The 18,720-nt window shown below is 36.3% G+C and overlaps 1 protein-coding gene across 4 annotated transcripts in view; it reads left to right on the top strand.

Moving 5' to 3' along the window:
* LOC150078211 (uncharacterized) overlaps positions 1 to 18,720 on the top strand; it is a 446,657-nt gene that overhangs the window by 304,080 nt on the left and 123,857 nt on the right. For all 4 annotated transcript variants that reach the window (XM_090385062.1, XM_090385063.1, XM_090385064.1 and 1 more), the window contains one exon: positions 1,036 to 4,572. In XM_090385062.1, coding sequence (XP_090241188.1) covers positions 1,036 to 4,572 — 3,537 coding nt within the window. The remainder of the gene's footprint in view (positions 1 to 1,035; positions 4,573 to 18,720) is intronic.

The raw sequence follows: 18,720 nt of genomic DNA on the forward strand, positions 1-18,720 counted from the left end.
AAAAGTGTATCTGTAAAAATCAATATTGGTGTATAAAATGAGTTGTGCATCTATCCATGTGTAATTTTCCTGTAGAGTATTGATTTTAGCTTTGATTTCATTCACTCTGTGATGTGCTATCTGTTGGAAGAGAGACAGCTGGGCAATTTTTTTTTTTTGTTAACAATACTGCTGTTACCAAAGGTATTTTTTTTCTTATGCAATATAGTGTTAGAATAAACAATGACATTTTAAAGTGCACAAAGTTAGTGTTATAGATAATGCAACAGTGCACCTGCTTATGACTTTTTTTTTTTTTTTTTTTTTTTTTGCCATAACCACTGCACAGCTAACTAACTGTAGTCTAACTAACTCTCTCTATATATTCAGTGTTAAGTTTTGAAAACCAGGCTTTTGATTCACTATGATTTTTAAACAGTACTGATTGTTTTTTGAAACACATTAATATTATATGATTACAGCAACATAAAATAATCATATTTAAATATGTGTGGAATATAGTGTATAATTATAATAGCCATATTATGCTATAAGACAGACATTCCCAACCAGTGGTTCACAAATACCCAGGGGTTTGCACAAAAAATTCTGTAATGGCATTTGTTGAGATTTACATAGGTATATTTTTGTAAACTACAAAATATTTTAATATTAATTTATGCGGTTCAGTTCAAAATTTAATATTTAGTTGTGGTTTAGATCATGCGCCCTTACATAGTGAGCAATATCGATTATAAAAATGTAGTACTGGAAATAATTTTATAATAAAAGTTCAGAACAACTGTACAGCTTCAGAGAATATAGGCTTAGCGGTTTGCAATAAAAAAGTATGTTGAAAGGGGGTCACAAATCAAAAAAGGTTGCAAACTGTTGCTATAAGATAAACATTATCATATTTTATTTTTGTATTTGTAATAAAAATATAAAAAATGCCTTCATTCCTGGGGAACTTTTATAATTCAGCTATAAAATTTCATGTTATTTTTATTGTTTGCTATATGAAAAAATAATTTTTTACTAATTTTATTCTTTTAGGATTTGGAAGATCAAAGTAAAAAAGATCAAACTATGGTCTCTCAGCAGATATCTAGTTGCAGTGAAAAGGATCTCAAAAATAATAAAATAGAAAGCAATGAGCAGTTGGAGCCTCAAAATAAACTTACAATTGATTTAGATTTATCTTCTGGCTTTCAGAATAAATTGCATGAACAGAAATCGGCAAATACACAATTAAGAAATAGTTGTGAAAACTTAAGACAAACGTGTGGTGATCTTGAAGTGAAAGTAGCAGAATTTGAATCTGTTAAGAATGATCTGTCTCAGAAAGTAACTGAACTGGAGAGATCTGAGCAAGAGCTTGTGGAAAAAAATTTGAAACTCTATATAGATTATGTATCAGCCAAAGAAGAAGTACAAAAGCTCCTTATTGAATTAGATCAAAAACAAGTTACTGTATCAGATAGTGGTGAAACTGGCAAAAGTGGAGACTTGGGAGATGATTCTCTAGGTACTGTAACAAGTGAAGATGAAGGTCTAGGAGATGAAAGCCAGCGAGGTGATTCCATTGGACCTGGCAGTCTTGTGGACCTGCATACATCTGAAGAAGACTTGCTTTCTAGAACATCTGACTGTGAATCTGATGATCACAGGGCTATACCAAGTGTCTCTCAAAGTGACATTTCAGAAGAACTTTCCAATAGAACATATGAAGCTGAGATGAAGAAAATAAAAGAAGAAATGATTAAAAAGATCAATAAATTACAAAGTAGAGAAAAAGCCTTATCAGAAAAGTTACATCATTCACAAGCTTTAATTGCAAAAATGCAAAAAGAACTTTCAGTTAAGGAGGAGCAAGTAAGAAACCTTCTCTCTGAAAATTGTAGCCTCAGTGAAACTAGATGTCACCAATTAAATGAAATGGAAAAGGTGAAAGAAAAATTAGATAAAGAAATTTGTAATTTACAAGAACGTTTAACTAAGCTGGAAAAAGAAAAGTATATTCTTCAGGAACAGGTTTTGGAACTAGAAGAAGCAGAAAATGATGCTCGTTTAGAAGGACAAAAGCTCAGAGAGAAACTTATCTTTCTTCAAGAGAAAGATAATCACTTTCAAAAAGAACTTGCAGAAACAAAGCGAAAACTGGAGACGTGCTCATCATGTCTAAAGATTAAAGAAGAAATGGAAACTGAACTTCATTCACAAATTTCTTACATGGAAGTTCTTATTCAGAAATATGAAGAACAAATTCATGATTTAGAAGTTTCTGAAACTAATTTGCAGTACAGACTATCACAACTTGAACAGCATATGTATTCTGCAGAAGCCCCTACAGTAAATGTTCAGGATTCAAAAATATCCTGCAAAGATAATGACATGTGTGTTCAGACCATGGAGACAGTAAATCATAAGGAAGTTAATTCATCAGTTCTGAAACCTTCCGATGAATTACCAGAATCTGAAGAATCTCCAAGTAAACATACAGTTCCTTCTCTAAATTTAAACCCATCTTCTTCCTGTGTTCTGCAACATTCAACAACATGCATTGCTTCTACACACACATTGAATAATTTCCTTACAGACGTTTCCACACAAACAGAAAGTAAAACAGATGGTTATAGCCAGTTTCTGATAACAAATATGGATTCAGTTCACACTACTATTCCATCCTCTTCCGTAGAAATTGTAAAAAATTTACAAAATATTGAAGAGCAGACACAACAGAATATTTTAGCTGTTAATTCACAAAGTCCCCAACAGCAAGAATTAATGTGGAGATTAAATGTGTTAGAGAAAGAGGACAATCATTTGCAAGAGCAGCTTCATCAAATGGATGAAATTAACTTGTCACTTTGGCAGAAGTTACATTCCTTAGAAACACACATAGGCAAATGCAAAAAGGATGTTGCTTATTCCCATATTGATGAACAAAATCAAAATGTTATGACACCTCATAATACAAAATGGTATTTACATTCACCAAGTGAATCTAACAATGTAACTAATTCAAACAGTAATGATTTGGTAACTATAACAAATGAACAATCAAGTGAACAAAATTTTGTAGTTAAGAATAAAACAGAGTATTATATTCTTGATAGAATTTTTAGTCTAGAACAAAGTGAACAACAATTAAAAGAACGATTGCTGCACCTTGAAAGAATCAGTAGTGAGTTTGAAAAAGAGCTTGAAATTCGTGAGAAGCTTTATCATAAAAAAGAAAATCAGCATAGTAAATGGGAACAAGCAGAGAAAAAGATTAAGGAAAATATTAAAGATCTTGAAGTAGAAAAGTCAGCTCTAGTGAATAAAGTTTCTGAACTTGAAGTACAAAAAAATTCCCTTCAAGTTGAACTTGTTAAACTACACTCAGAATTTAGTGAGTTACAAATGAAACACAAAAAACAAATAAGTGATTTGCAACAGAATCAGAACAAAACTATAACAGAATTAGAAGGTAGAATACACAATCTGGGAATTAAAGAAAGTGATTATTTGAACAAAATTGTGATTCTTGAAAGGGCAAAAGAAGAAAATGCTTCCTCTTTAAATAAAGAAGAATTAGAATGTAAATACTCCACATTGTGCAAGGACCTTGAAGAACTGAAAGGAGTTCTGTCTGAATTGCGTGTACAGATTAGAGTGGAAAAAAGTAATGTACTGAAAATCAAGGAAGAATTTAAAGCTCAGCTTGATATTTTAAAAACACATCTTGTATTAGAAGAAAAGAAATTAAGAGAACAGATTGAGTCAATGACATTAAAAGAAGCAGAGTATAACAATAGTCTAATTTGTTTATTACAAGAACAAAAAAATTTAGAAGAAAAACTCCAGGTTAAAGAGGAACATCTCTATCAACTGAAAACCCAGCACGAAAAAGATTTAAAGATATTGGAAGATGAACATCATTTGATAGAAGAAGAACTAAAAAAAAAATTGAAGGATATAGAGGAAAAAGCATCCATTACTGCACAAGCTTTGCAAAAAGAAAAGCAACAGCTAGAATCAGAACTTCAGCTAAATCTGAAAGATCTGAAAACTAAAGAAGAACTATACCACAGTAGAATTTCCGAATTAGAAGAGCATATTGTTCACCTTCGCATGGAAGTTGACAACATAACTGGTAGTTTAAATTCTGAATATGATAACGATCAGGAAAATTCAAGAGTTAACAGAAGTAACCTATTTGACAGACTACAGGAACTTCAACAAAGAGAAAATGATCTAGTAGAGAAGTTAGATGAGATGGAGCAGAAAGAAACAGCTTACAGAGAAACCCTTGAACATGCAGATAGAATTGTTGCTTCATTAGAAAAGGGATATAAAGAAAAAATTGAAGAGTTGGAAATATCTGAGCAAAATCTCAGGCATCGTGTAACACACTTGGAAGAAATAGAATCTCGTCTGAGGTGTGCATTACTTCATGAGAGGCAGACATCAGATGGAAGGAAACCTAGTGACTTGATACAAGAGCTTGGTGAAGCAGAACTGCGTGAGAACATGCTGAAGGAAAGAATAAAGGAACTGGAAAAAGCTCAAAGAGGGTTGATGCAGAAAATAAAAGAAATGGAAAAGGTTGGTAATACTATATTCCCCCCCCACCTTTTTTCTTTTTTTTTTAAATATATTATACTGAATAAATGTGATTAACTTTAATTCATCACTTAGCAATTTTTAAACTTTATATAACTTATAATTTTGTTATATATAACTTTCATTACAGGAAAATTGTAATTAAATTTTGTCACTTTGGAGGTCATTATGTAGATGTAAAACTGAATTACAGAGCAGATTTAGCATGTACAATTGGTTGGCTTATGGATCAACCAGCATATTAGGCTCATATTGTACAGATGTTATGATTGTATGTTTATGGACTGATTTATGTTTGTACAAGCTGAAAAACCTGGAATAGTTACTAATGAGATTAAAACAGGCTTTTAAGAATTTCTCCAGTGAGATTTCAAACTGAACCCTCTCCAAATGAGTGACAAGGGTAAACCTCTATACTGTCATGATGCACTCACAGGACTGAAATTTAAAAATGTACATTATCCAGATCATGTGTAAACAACAGGCATGGAAAAATATAATTAAAAGTGACTCCAGTAAAAAATTGGGCAAATAATAATTTCTTTCTGGAGTCACTTTATGGTTCTGTGAAAGAATCATAAAGGCTCACTAAGTAGGAACAGAAAGTCAGCTTGATACTTGGAATGAGCAATATTCTGGAATTGCTTCAAGCCAGAATATTGCTGCCTGAACAGATTAAAGAAAGAGGCTCTTTTACAAAATGGGATGTGCAACATGAAGTGATTTGGGGCAATGCATTTATATCTGTAGAATATTTAGCAGAAGACTCTGGCCACCTGAGGAGAGTGCTGTTAATGAGAATTATGCTGCTTATGCTTGACAGAGCACAATTGGTGTTATACGGTAACAAATACTGTGTGTGTGTGTGTGTGTGAGAGAGAGGATGCAAATGAAAAGATACAAATCTTATTTACATCAAACAAATATTAAAAATACAAACACAGAAAATGACTTAAATAACATTATTATTATGTAAATACAATTACACAAGGGCCAAAGAGCTACTAAAAGGGGGGGGGGGACCTAAAAAAAAAAACATGCAGATTAGAGGAAAGACTTATGGTGAGGCATCAATGGTTTTTGTGGTATGGATGATATTCTGAAAATAAGGCTGTTCAGGTGCTAGATCAATTTGAGTGAAGGAATAAGGAAACAAACTGTTAAGAGAAACAGTTTTATTGGAAAGTGAGGCATTAACCCTTAATTTGGCACGCTGTGTTTTGAGAATCTTGTGCACCTCATTAAATAAATTAGGTAAAATTGCCCCATTTATAACCTTATAACCATAAAAACCAGCAAGAAATAATTCTAAATTATTTGCTTTTTGATGCTACCTTTATTTTTACTCTGAACACAACTGTGAAAAATACACTTTTTTTATATAACCATTTTTAATAATTTTTTTTTAAAATTAAACCCCCTCTGCAGCACTCTAGACAGTTTTTCATTGCTTCTATTATTTCGGAGTTTTGAATATTAGCTCTCTTATTATCTTGACCAGAGGCAGACTAGCCATAAGACTTACTGGGTAAACCCTGGTGGGGCAGAGGCCGGTGTGATTTACAAGTTTTCCCCGGTAAGAATTTTTGACCCAGTCTACTCCTGATGACAAGCGAAATTTTATTCAAAAAAAAACCTGCGTGCATCAATAATTGGATGCCATCCAGACTCTTCCACGACACAAAGCCAGAGAGAGAGAGACTATACTAGTGGCAAATGATATGATAAAGCAAGCTTATAAAGCATCACCAAAAAACAAAAAAAACCCACCTTCTCACACAACCTGGCTGTCCCCTCCAATATTTTGTCTAGTTCTTCATTGAATATATTCAAACTACTCACTTCTACAACAAATGAAAGGGTTTTTTTTTTTTTTTTTTTTTTTAACAATGAACCACCTGCTGGCTGAAAGCAAACTTCTGCAGCCATTCTTCCTCAATTTGAATTTATGCCCTCTCATGCATAGTCTTTCAGCAGCACCCAAGAAGGCTCTACAAATGGAAATCTCCTGATCATAAAATAAGGAATCAAATTGATTATATCCTTATGCAGCAAAGGCGGCATTGAGCCTGATGTAGCCCAGTGGTCAGGAGTGAGAGTGCATAGCACGCGTTCCTTGAGTGGACCGGGGTTCAAGCCCGTGACTACTAAATACGATAAATATTTGTATTTATGATTTATTGTAAACTCTACTGACTTGGTTGTCATGCCGGAGTATAAACAGAAATTTAACTAATTCCAGTGTAATCACAGCAAAACCACTTCCTGGAGCAGATCGTGGCAGTGCTCATCAGCTACTCCACATCGTGCTGAAGCTGAAAAAGATCACGAATAAGGTTTTCTCTAGACAATTGGATGTAGAAAATATTCCAAATGATTATGTGCTTGAAACAGGCAACCGTTTTCAAGCTCTATTAGAACTAGATGACGATATGCTGCCTGAGGAAATGCGGGAAAATACAAAAAGCATTATTAAGGATTCGGCAAATAGACACATTAGAGAAAGGTCAAAGATCAGGAAGCCTTGGATTACAGAAGACACATTTAAACTTATTGAACAGAGAAGAACTGCAAAAGCCCAGGGTGTATAAGGAAATGAAGAGTATCAGGAACTAAGCAAAGTCATCAAGCGCTGTTTATACCAGGACAAACAGGATTATATCAATTGAAAGTATAAAGAAATCGAATACCACAACAAACGAAACAACACTAAAAAGATGTATGATGTAATTAAGTCCTTAAGACAAAAGTTCCGACCAAACCTTAATGTAATTAAGGACTCCAAAGAGAAATTTTAACAGAGGAGAACACAATCAAAGGAAGGTGAAAAGAATACTGTGAGCAGTTCTTCCGAGCACCTGCTGGCACTAATGATCTGTGCCACCCCTTTTCAAGAGTGTGATCATGAACCAGTTCCACTGAAGGAAGAAGTTGAAAAAGCCATCAGAGAACTAACGTGTGGCAAGTCACCTGGAATTGATGAAATCCCAGCGGAATTGATTAAAGCTACAGGTGTGAAGGGCTCGAGAGTTTTAAAATGATTGTGAAAATTTAGGAAACGGGACGGTGACCATCAGATTGGAAGAAACAATTTTCATCCCCTTACCAAAAAAAGGAGATCTGAAAATTTGCTTAAATTACAGGACTATTAGCCTAATTTCTCACACTAGCAAGATTCTTCTTAAAATCATATAGAACAGAATCTCAAGAAAGCTTGAAGAAATACCAGAAGAGCAAGCAGGTTGCAGAAGGGGTGGAGGAACCAGAGATCAGATCTTAAGCCTACAACTGATTATTGAAAAATGCAAAGAATTCAGTGTTACAGTAATTTTGTGTTTTATAGATTATGCAAAAGCATTTGAATGTGTTTCACATGAGAAACTATGACTATTATGGGTTTCCCAATCCACATAATTCAGCTGATTAAGCTACTGTACCAGGAACTGTGAGAATGAACATGGGAAACGCTGATTTTTTTTTCACAATGTCAGGCAAGGCTGTATTTTGTCACCTCACTTTTTTAATCTTTATGCCGAAGATATAATGCGTGAAGCTTTGGAAGATTTAGAGACTGGCATCAAAATTGAAGGAGGAAGATAAACAACCTTAGTTATGCAGATGATACTGTGCTAATTTGTAATTCTAAGGATCATCTTAAAGAAACTCTGAGGAGAGTATGTGAAGCAAGTAAGAAAAAAGGATTGTTTCTGAATATGCGTAAAACTAAATTATGGTGATTAGTGATAATCTTGATTCCAGTAAGGTGAAGGTTAATGGGCAAGATATTGAAGAAGTTGATGACTTTGATTACTTAGGATCAAGAATAAATAAAAATAGTAACTGTTCAAATGATGTAGCATTAGTAGAGGCGCATGACGCAAGAAAGCAAGCCTATGCAGCATCAGCCAAAAAAAAAAAAAAACCCTCCCATTTCACCCCTCCGTTCTTTCCAAATACCCGTCCAGCTCATCCTTAAATTTATTTAGGCTATCAACTTTCACAACAAAGGATGAAAGTCTGCTCCACCAACCAACTACCCCCTGGCTAAAGGCAAACTTCTGCACATCTATCCTACATCTGTCTTTCCTCAATTTGAATTTATGCCCTCTCAGGTGATTATTCTGAGCAAGAGGAAGAATCCCATCAGCATTGAGCATGCTCAAACCATTCAAGGCTTTATACACCTCAATCAGATCACCTCGCAGGTGCCTAGTCTCCAGACACTGTAATTTGCAAAACTTAAAACTTAAGCCTTTCTTTGTAAGAGCAACCCTTTGTTCCATTCACTAATCTTGTTGCCCTTCTCTGTACTCGTTCCAACAGCTCTACATCCTTCTTAAAATGAGGTCTTCAGACTTGCATACAGTACTCAAGGTGTGGCCTGACCATTGCCTTATACAAGGGGATAATCACCTCCTTATCCCTGCTAGAAAAATTCCTGTATATCATTGACAAGACACCATGAGCTACTCTTGCAGACCATCTGCACTGCTCAGAAAACTTCATATCTGCCTGCACAATTACCCCCAGGTCCTTCTCATTCTCTACCACTGTCAGTGTAGTACCACAGAGTTGATATGATACTCTGGGGTTACTGCTTCCCATATGTAGTACTTTACATTTGTCAATGTTAAACTTCATTTGCCACCTCTCAGCCCATCTGCTCAACTTTTCTAGATCCTGTTGCAGCAGTGTACTGTCATTAGTGTCCTTAACAACCCTGCCAACTTTTGTATCATCTGCAAACTTAGACATTAAGCTTGATATACCATCATCAATATCATTTATAAATACAGAAAACAACAATGGATGCAACACTGAACCCTGAGGGACTCCACTAATAACATTAGTCCATGATGAGCAGTGACCATGGATTGCCACTCTGTCTTCTCCCACTCAACCATCCCTTTATCCATAGCAGCAATTTGCCTCCAATGCCACACTGCTCCAATTTGTTCAGCAGTCTTCCATGTGCAACAGTATCAGAAGCCTTTCTAAGATCCAAATATATGATATCAAATTATTCTCTGCATCTCGTTCTTTTGTGACCACATCGTAGTATCCAATAAAATTGGTCAGGCAAGACTTTCCCTTAACAAAACCATGCTGTGTCAGAGCTATAACTGAAGTCTTGTCTAGATGATCCTGCAGTTCTTCTTTAACCAGTGCCTCCATTAATTTTCCTGGAACAGAAGTTAAACTCACAGGTCTGTAATTACTTGTGTGAGCCTTTGATTCTCCTTTGTGAATTGGGGTCACATTTGCACATCTCTAGTCCATGGGTACTTCCCCTGAGTCCAAGGAAGCTCTCATAATTATGGCTATAAGGGTTTGCTTACTTCCTTTGCTGCCTCCTTTGATATAACTGGATAGATCCCATCCACCCCAGGTGCCCTTCTTGTGTTTATCTTCAACAATTTCTCCTCCACTTTACTCAGTTATTACAAGAATCTCTAGCTTACTGCCAGAGTTGAATACACCTCTGGCATTCCCCTCGCTGAATAACTTCTTGTGTGTGAATGTCGATGCAAAATAGTCATTTTGTTTGTTAGCTATCTGAGCAGGATCATCAACAGTTGACCTATCGATATCAAGTGGACCAATCTGATTCATCCCCTTCCTTCTAGAGTTTACATAAGTAAAGAACTCTTTGCTGTTTTTCTTTGCATCCCTTGCCAAAGACCTCCTTTGTAACTTGGTTACAGATCAACTTGTATATATCATAGGCTTCTTTGTCATGTGTTAATTTGTATAGCCCATGCATTTTTCTATTCTGTCATATGTCTCATTAGTTCATCTGACATCCATTTAGGCCTAAACCTTGAACAATATTTCTTAGTTGGTATGTAAAGCCTAGTAGCTTCCAAGATAAGTTCTTTGAGTGCTTCCCATTTTGAATTTGCTGTTGGTAACATCATCAGTTGATCCTACCATATAGAATTTAAATACTGTCTCAGACCACTGTAGTCACTTTTACGAAAGCAAAAACCCTTCTCTTTACCCCTGATGGTAGTTACCTCTTTGAGTAAATCCAACTTCAGCCCACTGTGATCACTGCCTCGTAGTGGTTCCTTTATTTGCAGATTCTTAATGCATGAAGAATCACTACTGATAATCAAATCAAGAGTATTACTCCCTCTAGTTGCCTCCTGAACATCCTGATCTAGAAAACAATCATCCAATAAATCCACAAAAGCCTTGCTAGTGTGTGAGTGACCAACCCACAAATTCCAGTCAATATTTGGGAAAATTAAAATCCCCCATTATTAAGACTCTCTGATTTACTCACCCACTCTATTTCCCTGTACAGTTTCTTATTATACTCATCAGAGTCATTAGGCCTATAGCACACACCTACTCTCAATTTTGATCTCCCATTGCTTATGTCTCACCAAACTGACTCGACACTGCACTGTCCAGCGATGTTGACTGGCTTCACTTCCTTGGATTTTATGTATTTCTTAACTAATAGCATAACCCTTCCTATCCTTTCTGTTACACATTGTACTCCCCAAATTCCGGTTCTGCATTCCTGTGTGACACCATGTCTCTGATATCCCAACAATATCTGCTTTGATGTTTTGAGCAAAACCTCAAATTCATCAAATTTATTTACCTACCTCCTAGCATTGGTGTACACTCAAGTATACATGCACCTGTTCCTATCCTTAGCTATCTTAACACAACCCATGTGTTTACTTTTACCGCAATGACTCCCAGCAATCTCTGAAATACCCTGCATCTTGTTTTCCATGCTGCTGCTCATTCCAATAGAAGCAGTTCAAGAACCACTTTCATCTCTGCCAGTGGCTACTGTTAACCTATTAGTCCTTGTATCACTCAAGCTAGCAGTTTTCCGACCCACCTAACACTGCCTCGATAGCGTCAGAAAATATTCTTGCACCCTTTCTATTTAAGTGTATCCCATCCCTGTTGAAGCAGTCTCTCCTGTTAACAAGTACAGACCAGGCTGAAAAAAATTCTACCACTTGAGCCTTGCACAATGTTTCCAGGGCCGAATTGATCGACAAGGCTCTTATCATATCCTCTCTCCTATCGTGTCTTGGCAGAATTGCAGGCACTTTCAAATTCAGCCTTAATTCACAGCTTTTTTTTCAACAGTGACCTGTACTTGTTAAGTAATTCCACCAGTCTCTTAATATCATTAGTGCCAACGTGTACAACAATATCACCTTTTGTTCCCTTAAAAGATATCTGCTCTACGTAAACCTTTGCCTCTGGCAGACATACCCTGGTTCTGTTCCACCTATCCTTTTTACATACCATGTTCCCCGTTTTCCTGACAATAGTCACCAAAAACTACTATTTCCTGTGGGACCAGCGCATTCTGCCTTTGAGGTTGAAATTTAAAATTTAAACTAAGTGTTGTAACTAGGAATATAAAGCTACTTTAGAAAATAAGTTAATATGCCAATTTAATCCAATTTAAGTTAATAAAACAGAAAAAACTTCTCTATTTTCCGGAGCCATAAAAGCTTTGCCTGCACAAGGCTACTCTCGTTCCCAAAACCGTAATGTATATAAAGAGATGACAGGAAATTGCTAAAACTTTGGTCACTGATCTGATAAAATTATTGAGAGATTATGATATGCCTCTAAAGACAAAACTGAGAATCATTGATTCGTTAATTTTTACAGTTGCCACTTATGGATGTGAAGGATGGAATCTGAAGAGAATTGACAGGAAGAAAATTGAGGCATCTGAAATGTAGTGTTACAGGAGAATACTGCGTATTTCTTCCTTGGATCGAAGAACAAATGAGTGGGTATTGAATAAAATTTGCAGGCCTAAAATTCTTCTTAATAGCATCAACAAAAGAAAACAAGTTTTGTGGTCATATAGTAAGAAGGGAAAACGTTCTGTTCAAAAATATAATGGAAGGAAAAACCGAGAAGAGGTGCAGAGGAAGACCTGCAACGAGGTGGAAGGATGGGATCGGTGAACTTCTGGGCATGACACTTTGCGATGCTGCTTGTATAGCATCACTCATGTGCATCGATCATGTGCTTGTATAGCACATGATTGATGCAGTTTGAGGAATTTGTTGGTGGCCACAACAGCTCCTCAGGGAGCTGTGACTTGAAGAAGAATGCATAGTCTGATCAAGAGGAAGAATGCAATTGAATATATTGCTATAAAACGTAAAGCCAGCTTACTTCAATAATTGTGTGCAAGAGATGTCACTAATTTTAAATTCCTGTTTTTCAGCATGTGTATATAATTATCGAGAATAGGCTTAACGTGATCCTGCAGTTTTCCTGCTTACACAACTAGCAGAGATCTGGAATTTTCAGTGATGAAGATATTAAAACACTTGTTGAATGGTATTAGGAGTTTGAGCTGTATGGACTGATTAGAAGAAAAGCATGACATCATGTGGGGTCTCAAAGACCCTGTGCACTTAGGTTAATGAACATTTCTGCTTGGTATAAGGTCAGCCAGCATGACTCCACTAAAAACACCAAGATAGAGCCTTCCAAGAAGATCACTGCACCCAGTGGTTAATCTGAAGCAACTTCTTCAGTGGTACCCAGTTTAAATTTTACATCGTTTTACATGAGATGATATTTTGGTGATCATCTATGTTAACAGTCAGTATTCAACAGAGAAAACTCAATGGAAGAGGGTGCAAGCTGACATATTTCAGCTCCATATAATGTAGAAGAAACTGTTTGTTCATTTATTTTTCTTCACACTCTTATTTACGAAGACTGCAGTGTTTAGTTGATTCCTTTATTTCGTATCCATCTCTTAGCTCCATAAGGTAAAATAAGCTTAATCATTGTTATTTCTCTTTTGCTCCATATTTTATTTAATTGGCTTTTTGCCCTTTCTTGCTTTACTTATTCTGTCTGCACAGGTTGATTCAGAATTTTACAGGCGTCTCCGTGGCCAGGTGGGAAGGAGCAACAGTGCGTAGCACACGCTTCTTGATTAGACCGGGGTTCGAACCCGTCACCACCAAATACGGAGGATGCGGGAAGGTCAGGGAATGACCACCGCATATCCCGGAGCAATATGGCCTTAGTTGCTAATGCTCCTAAAAACCAAATAACAAATAACATCAGAATTTTACATCATAAACTGCCAATTTTATGACGTCACTTAGTTTCAGAGAAATGGATGCAGAATGACACCATTACCCTTAGTGACAGAGGGTGACAAGAAATTGGCCCTGGAACCTGTAAACTGAATAATCTGTACATGGATAATTAATATTTTGTATTAATTTTGCAAAGAGAAGTTGTTAGGATTGAAAAAATTTTTTGAGGTTTAATGTTGGGCTTGTGATTTTTGTTAAATTTCGTCCACTTGCCATTATGGTAGTGGCCCTCCTGATATTTGCAAGATTGTGAGTCCATTGCTAATTATATCGAAATACAGTGAATAACATAACACACATAACACAGCTGATGTGTATTCAAAAATAAAACATTAAAAATATATGAAATGCCTATTGATTTGTAGTTAAGGCTTTCACTTATTTGTTGTGTAAGATGATGATGCAAGTCTCAGCAAAATTTGTGTGATAATGCAGTTATTATTAACAATGAAATGTAGCATTGGAAGCATTCACAAAGGGTTATACAAATATGTAATTTGGAAAGAAAATTGTGCTGTGTGTTGCCTCAATTCAACCTGTTTGGAAAAGAAAAAAATTAAGGAAACAGCCAAATCTTTAAACCTTAATTCTAGCTTTTTTTTTTTTCTCTTCCTTCATATAAGCATCCTTTTTAATTATATTAACACTAAAAATAAAAATAATTTTTAATTATTTTTATTTTTATTGAATACACCATGAATTGTCAAACTAATAGAGCAAGCTTATCTGCGAAAAGATCTAAACCTCCCAAGCACTTCCTAATTCATTTCACAAATATACGTGGTCTCAATTCTAATCTCAACGATATCCACTTGCAGTCTGCCAAACCCCATGTACTTTTTCTGACAGAATCTCAGTTATCGGTTGATTCAACTACTGCTCATCTGATGCCCAAATTATTCGCTGTATGATTCCTTTCACCTCAAAGGTGGTACTTGTGCATATGTCCGTTCTGATATTCCCTGTCAGAGACCTGGCAATTTGGAACCTCCTTTCTTTGATTTTCTCTGGCTTAAAATCTCTCTACCTCATTGTGTCAAATTCATCTGTTGTCTCTACCATTCTCCCAACTCCACTAATCACTTGGAGCTCTTTGACTTTCTCTCTTTGCAACTTGACTTTCTCCAATCCAACTATCCTAACAGTTATGTAATTTTCCTTGGCGATTTTAATGTTCACAACTCCAGCTGTCTTCCGTTTTCTAGTCACATCGACCCAGCAGGTCGAGATGCTGAGGCTTTTGCAATTACTAGTGACCTAGCACAGATTGTTCAGTTACCTACAAGAATACCGGACAATCCTAAGCATACAGCCAATATGCCTGATCTTTTTCTCACAAACAAACCTTCGAAGTACACGGTCAAAGTGAGAAGTCCTTTAGGCACTTCAGATCACAACTTGGTGATTGTCTCTTCTCCAATGGAACCTTTATCTCATGGCTATTCCCAACCTCTTGTTGTTTGCCATTACAAGAATGCAAAATGGGATGACCTGCAAGACTTCTTTTCTTCTTTTCCTTGGTCGGATTACTGTTTCAAAACTTCTGATGTCAATGTTTGCTCAGATCGTGTCAGTGAAATTATTCTTGCAGGAATGGAATCCTTTATCACACACTCCACTTTAAAATCTCATCCTTTATCTAAACCTTAATTTTTCCAATAAATGTGCTATGGCTGTTCAAGAGAAGAATGTTGCATATCGTAATTGGCTTGTTTCTAATTCTTCAGTTTCATTTTCTGCCTACACCAAAGCTCGCAACAATTGTAAAGCAGTTATTAATCAGTCCAAACTAGAGTTTGAACAGGCTAAGAGTAGAAAACTTGCTTCTTGCCCTAATTGTAGCCGGGCATTCTGGTCTCTTGCAAAAGCTATTGGCTGCAACTTTTGCCCATCTCTTCTCCCACCTTAGTCCAAACCAGATGGTTCTGTTGTCACTTCAGCCAAGGATAAAGCTGACCTGCTAGCATCCCATTTTTCTTCCAGCTCATGTATTAATGATCTTGGTAAAACACCTCCCACCATTCCAACATGCTCCATTCAGTGCCTCCTGTGGTCTTCCGTCAAAAGGATATCAGAAGGATTTTGATGAATCTTGTTCTCAAAACCTGTGCTCCTGAACTTACTCCTATTCTTTGCCGCATTTTTTCACTTTCTTATTCCAAAGGTGTTTTTCCTTCTGCTTGGAAATTTGCTCATATCCAGCCAGTTCCTAAAAAGGGTGACAAATCCCTCCCATCCAATTATCTTCCCATTGCAATTACTTCTACTCTTTCTAAAGTAATGGAGAAATCAGTTAACCACCAACTCTTAAACCACCTAGAAACCTTCCGTCTGATCAACGATCGCCAGTATGGATTCCGTCAGTGTCGATCCACTGGTTATATTCTGGCTTATGTTACCCATTTATGGACTAATTCAATGAAAAGGTTCGGTGAAACACAAGTAGTTGCTCTTGACATCTCAAAGACTTTTGATCGTGTTTGTCATAAAGGTCTTCTAAACAAGCTACCATCTTATGGTTTGCCAACTGTTTTTCATAATTGGTTATCCAGTTTTCTCTCTGATCACTCACTGAGGGTGACTAATGCCGGTGTCCCCCAAGGTTCAGTTCTTCCCCCACTCTTTTCCTCTTGTATATTAATGATCTTCTTCTATTGACTGGAAATCCTATCCATAGTTTTGCCGATGATAGCACATTGCATTCCACTTTCCATTTTGAGAAACCTTGTCCTGCCCAATTAGCTTCAACTTCTTGGAAATCTGCTACCAATTCCTTAAATGCCGATCTTCAGGTAATTCTCCAGTGGGGCAAAGACAACTTAGTTGATTTCAGCCCTTCTAAAACTCAGTCTTGTCTTATATCTCGCAAAAAGGATTCTTCTGCTCCTATGCTCATCTTTGGTGCTACTCCGATTACTAGGCAAAATGATATATCTCTTTTGGGGATTACCCTGACTTCTAATCTCTCTCTTGGCACAATCACATTACAAATATTGCTTCCTCTGCATCTGAAAAAACTTGGTTTTCTCTTTCGCTCTCGGCGTTACTTTTCTTCCAAACAGCTGCTCACTCTGTATAAATCGCAAATCCGCCATGCCATGGAATATTGTTCCCACATCTGGGGTGGTGCCCCAAAACCTCTCTCAGGCTTCTTGATTCCATTCAGAAGAGGGCAGTTAGGTTAATTAATGATTCATCTCTAACAGAGTCTCTCCACTCGCTTTCTCATAGACGTACTGTTTCTGCTGCATGCCTCTTCAACAGATACTTCCATTGGCACTGTTCTTCTGAATTGGCTTTTATAATTCCCGCTCTCTTTCAAAACAGTCCGAACACGTGCTGCCACCAGCCCGCATCCATTTACTGTTCAACTTCAAACAACCCACAGAACCAACTTTTCATCTTCCTCATTTATTCATTCAACTGCCGTTTTCTGAAACAATCTTCCTTCATACGTATTTTCTGAAAATTACAATCTACAGAAGTTCAAGTCCAATGTCAACAAATATCTTTTTTTGTCTTCTCAACCTCCAACCCAAGCACGGTACTAAGTACTATAGGTTCTAATACCTCTCGTGTTTGGAGTTCACATAAAAAAAAAAAAAAAATCCTGTGGAATATGTTTCAAGCATCTATGGCAAAAATATATTTTTAAGTTTTAAAATAAATGTAAGTTTTTCAATATATGCTTTAAATTTTTTTTTTTTAATTTAAAAAATAAGAATTTGAGAGCCAGATTTGCTTCTGCTGCTTTCCCATGCTTGATTGAATTTCCACAATCAAGTGCATAATATCTGTGAATCAGAATCAAAAAAATAAAGTCAACAATAAATCTGCTGTCAACAATAAATGTAATTATAAAGGTTTAATATTTTATTTTTTAGTATTGCAGATTAGTGTTGTCGTGGTATGGTAGGCATCCAGGCAATGCCTAGGGTACCATTGTGCAAAGGGGTGCTTTGCTGTTGTGTGGATTATTTAATTTTATTGGTAATCCATGTGCCCTAGGCAAAGGTTTGATTTGCTTAGGGTGCAAAAAATGTCTCATGACAGCACTGTTGTGGACAGTAATGATTCGAATGTGGAATTTAAGCCAGTGCATTTGCAAATTGGTAATTATATCAGTGGCTGATTAGTGACTGCTGAATTTGGTGTGCCAGGCTGTGATTCCTGAACCCTGACACTAAAAATGGCAAGAAGCCTTATAAAAATTGAAATAAGAATTACACTTACAGAATCAGCTGCACACAATATGAAGTCCACTAACAACAGTTGACCAAAAACCTGTAATCCAAATTAATTTATCCATCAGAAAGTTATAATCCAACTGACACTTCAAACTGAAACAGTGACATGTAAGGTATGAAATCGAAACCAAAAATAAATTAATATTAGACAATTACATCTTTCTAGAAGTAATTTTTCTGACCCCTGATATCCATTTTTATTACAAACTCACAGCAAATGCTTAAGCCTATTGTTACATGATCCAGTGCATAGGCAGCCAATCATTTGGACTGGAGAAATATGGGACAATCACTTTGGACAGGCAACAGTTTTACAGCCTGTACTGTATCAAAGCACTGCATTTCAGCAAGCACTGCTTTTAACACTGAGTGCCATCACAAGGATTTAGCATAGGGAGACTTAATTATATTCATCAAATTCTCTAAGATGTTTATGTATCAAATGTGGTTTACTCTGCAATTCAGCACCTAAAAATAGATTGGGTAGCATTTTATTTCATTAGATAAAAATATTTAAATGGCTGGTAGTGATAGGTTACTGAGTGACCTGTGCAGTTACTATTGCTTAATTTAAGCCTACATAATGTTGGCAGTGGGATTGATTTCAAGGATTGATCAGGGGTGTATGGTGTGTAGACCAATCTTGGAAATTTTGCAGATGAAATTATGCCAGTTGGCAGCTTGGTGAAACTTTTGAGCCTTATTTATACTGTTTATTGAGTTGTCCCTTCATCTGTCTAATCATCTGGATTATCTTA

This window comes from Mastigoproctus giganteus, chromosome 11 (assembly GCF_048544385.1).
Source record: "Mastigoproctus giganteus isolate SK-2022 chromosome 11, ASM4854438v1, whole genome shotgun sequence".
Classification (NCBI taxonomy): Eukaryota; Metazoa; Arthropoda; class Arachnida; order Uropygi; family Thelyphonidae; genus Mastigoproctus; species Mastigoproctus giganteus.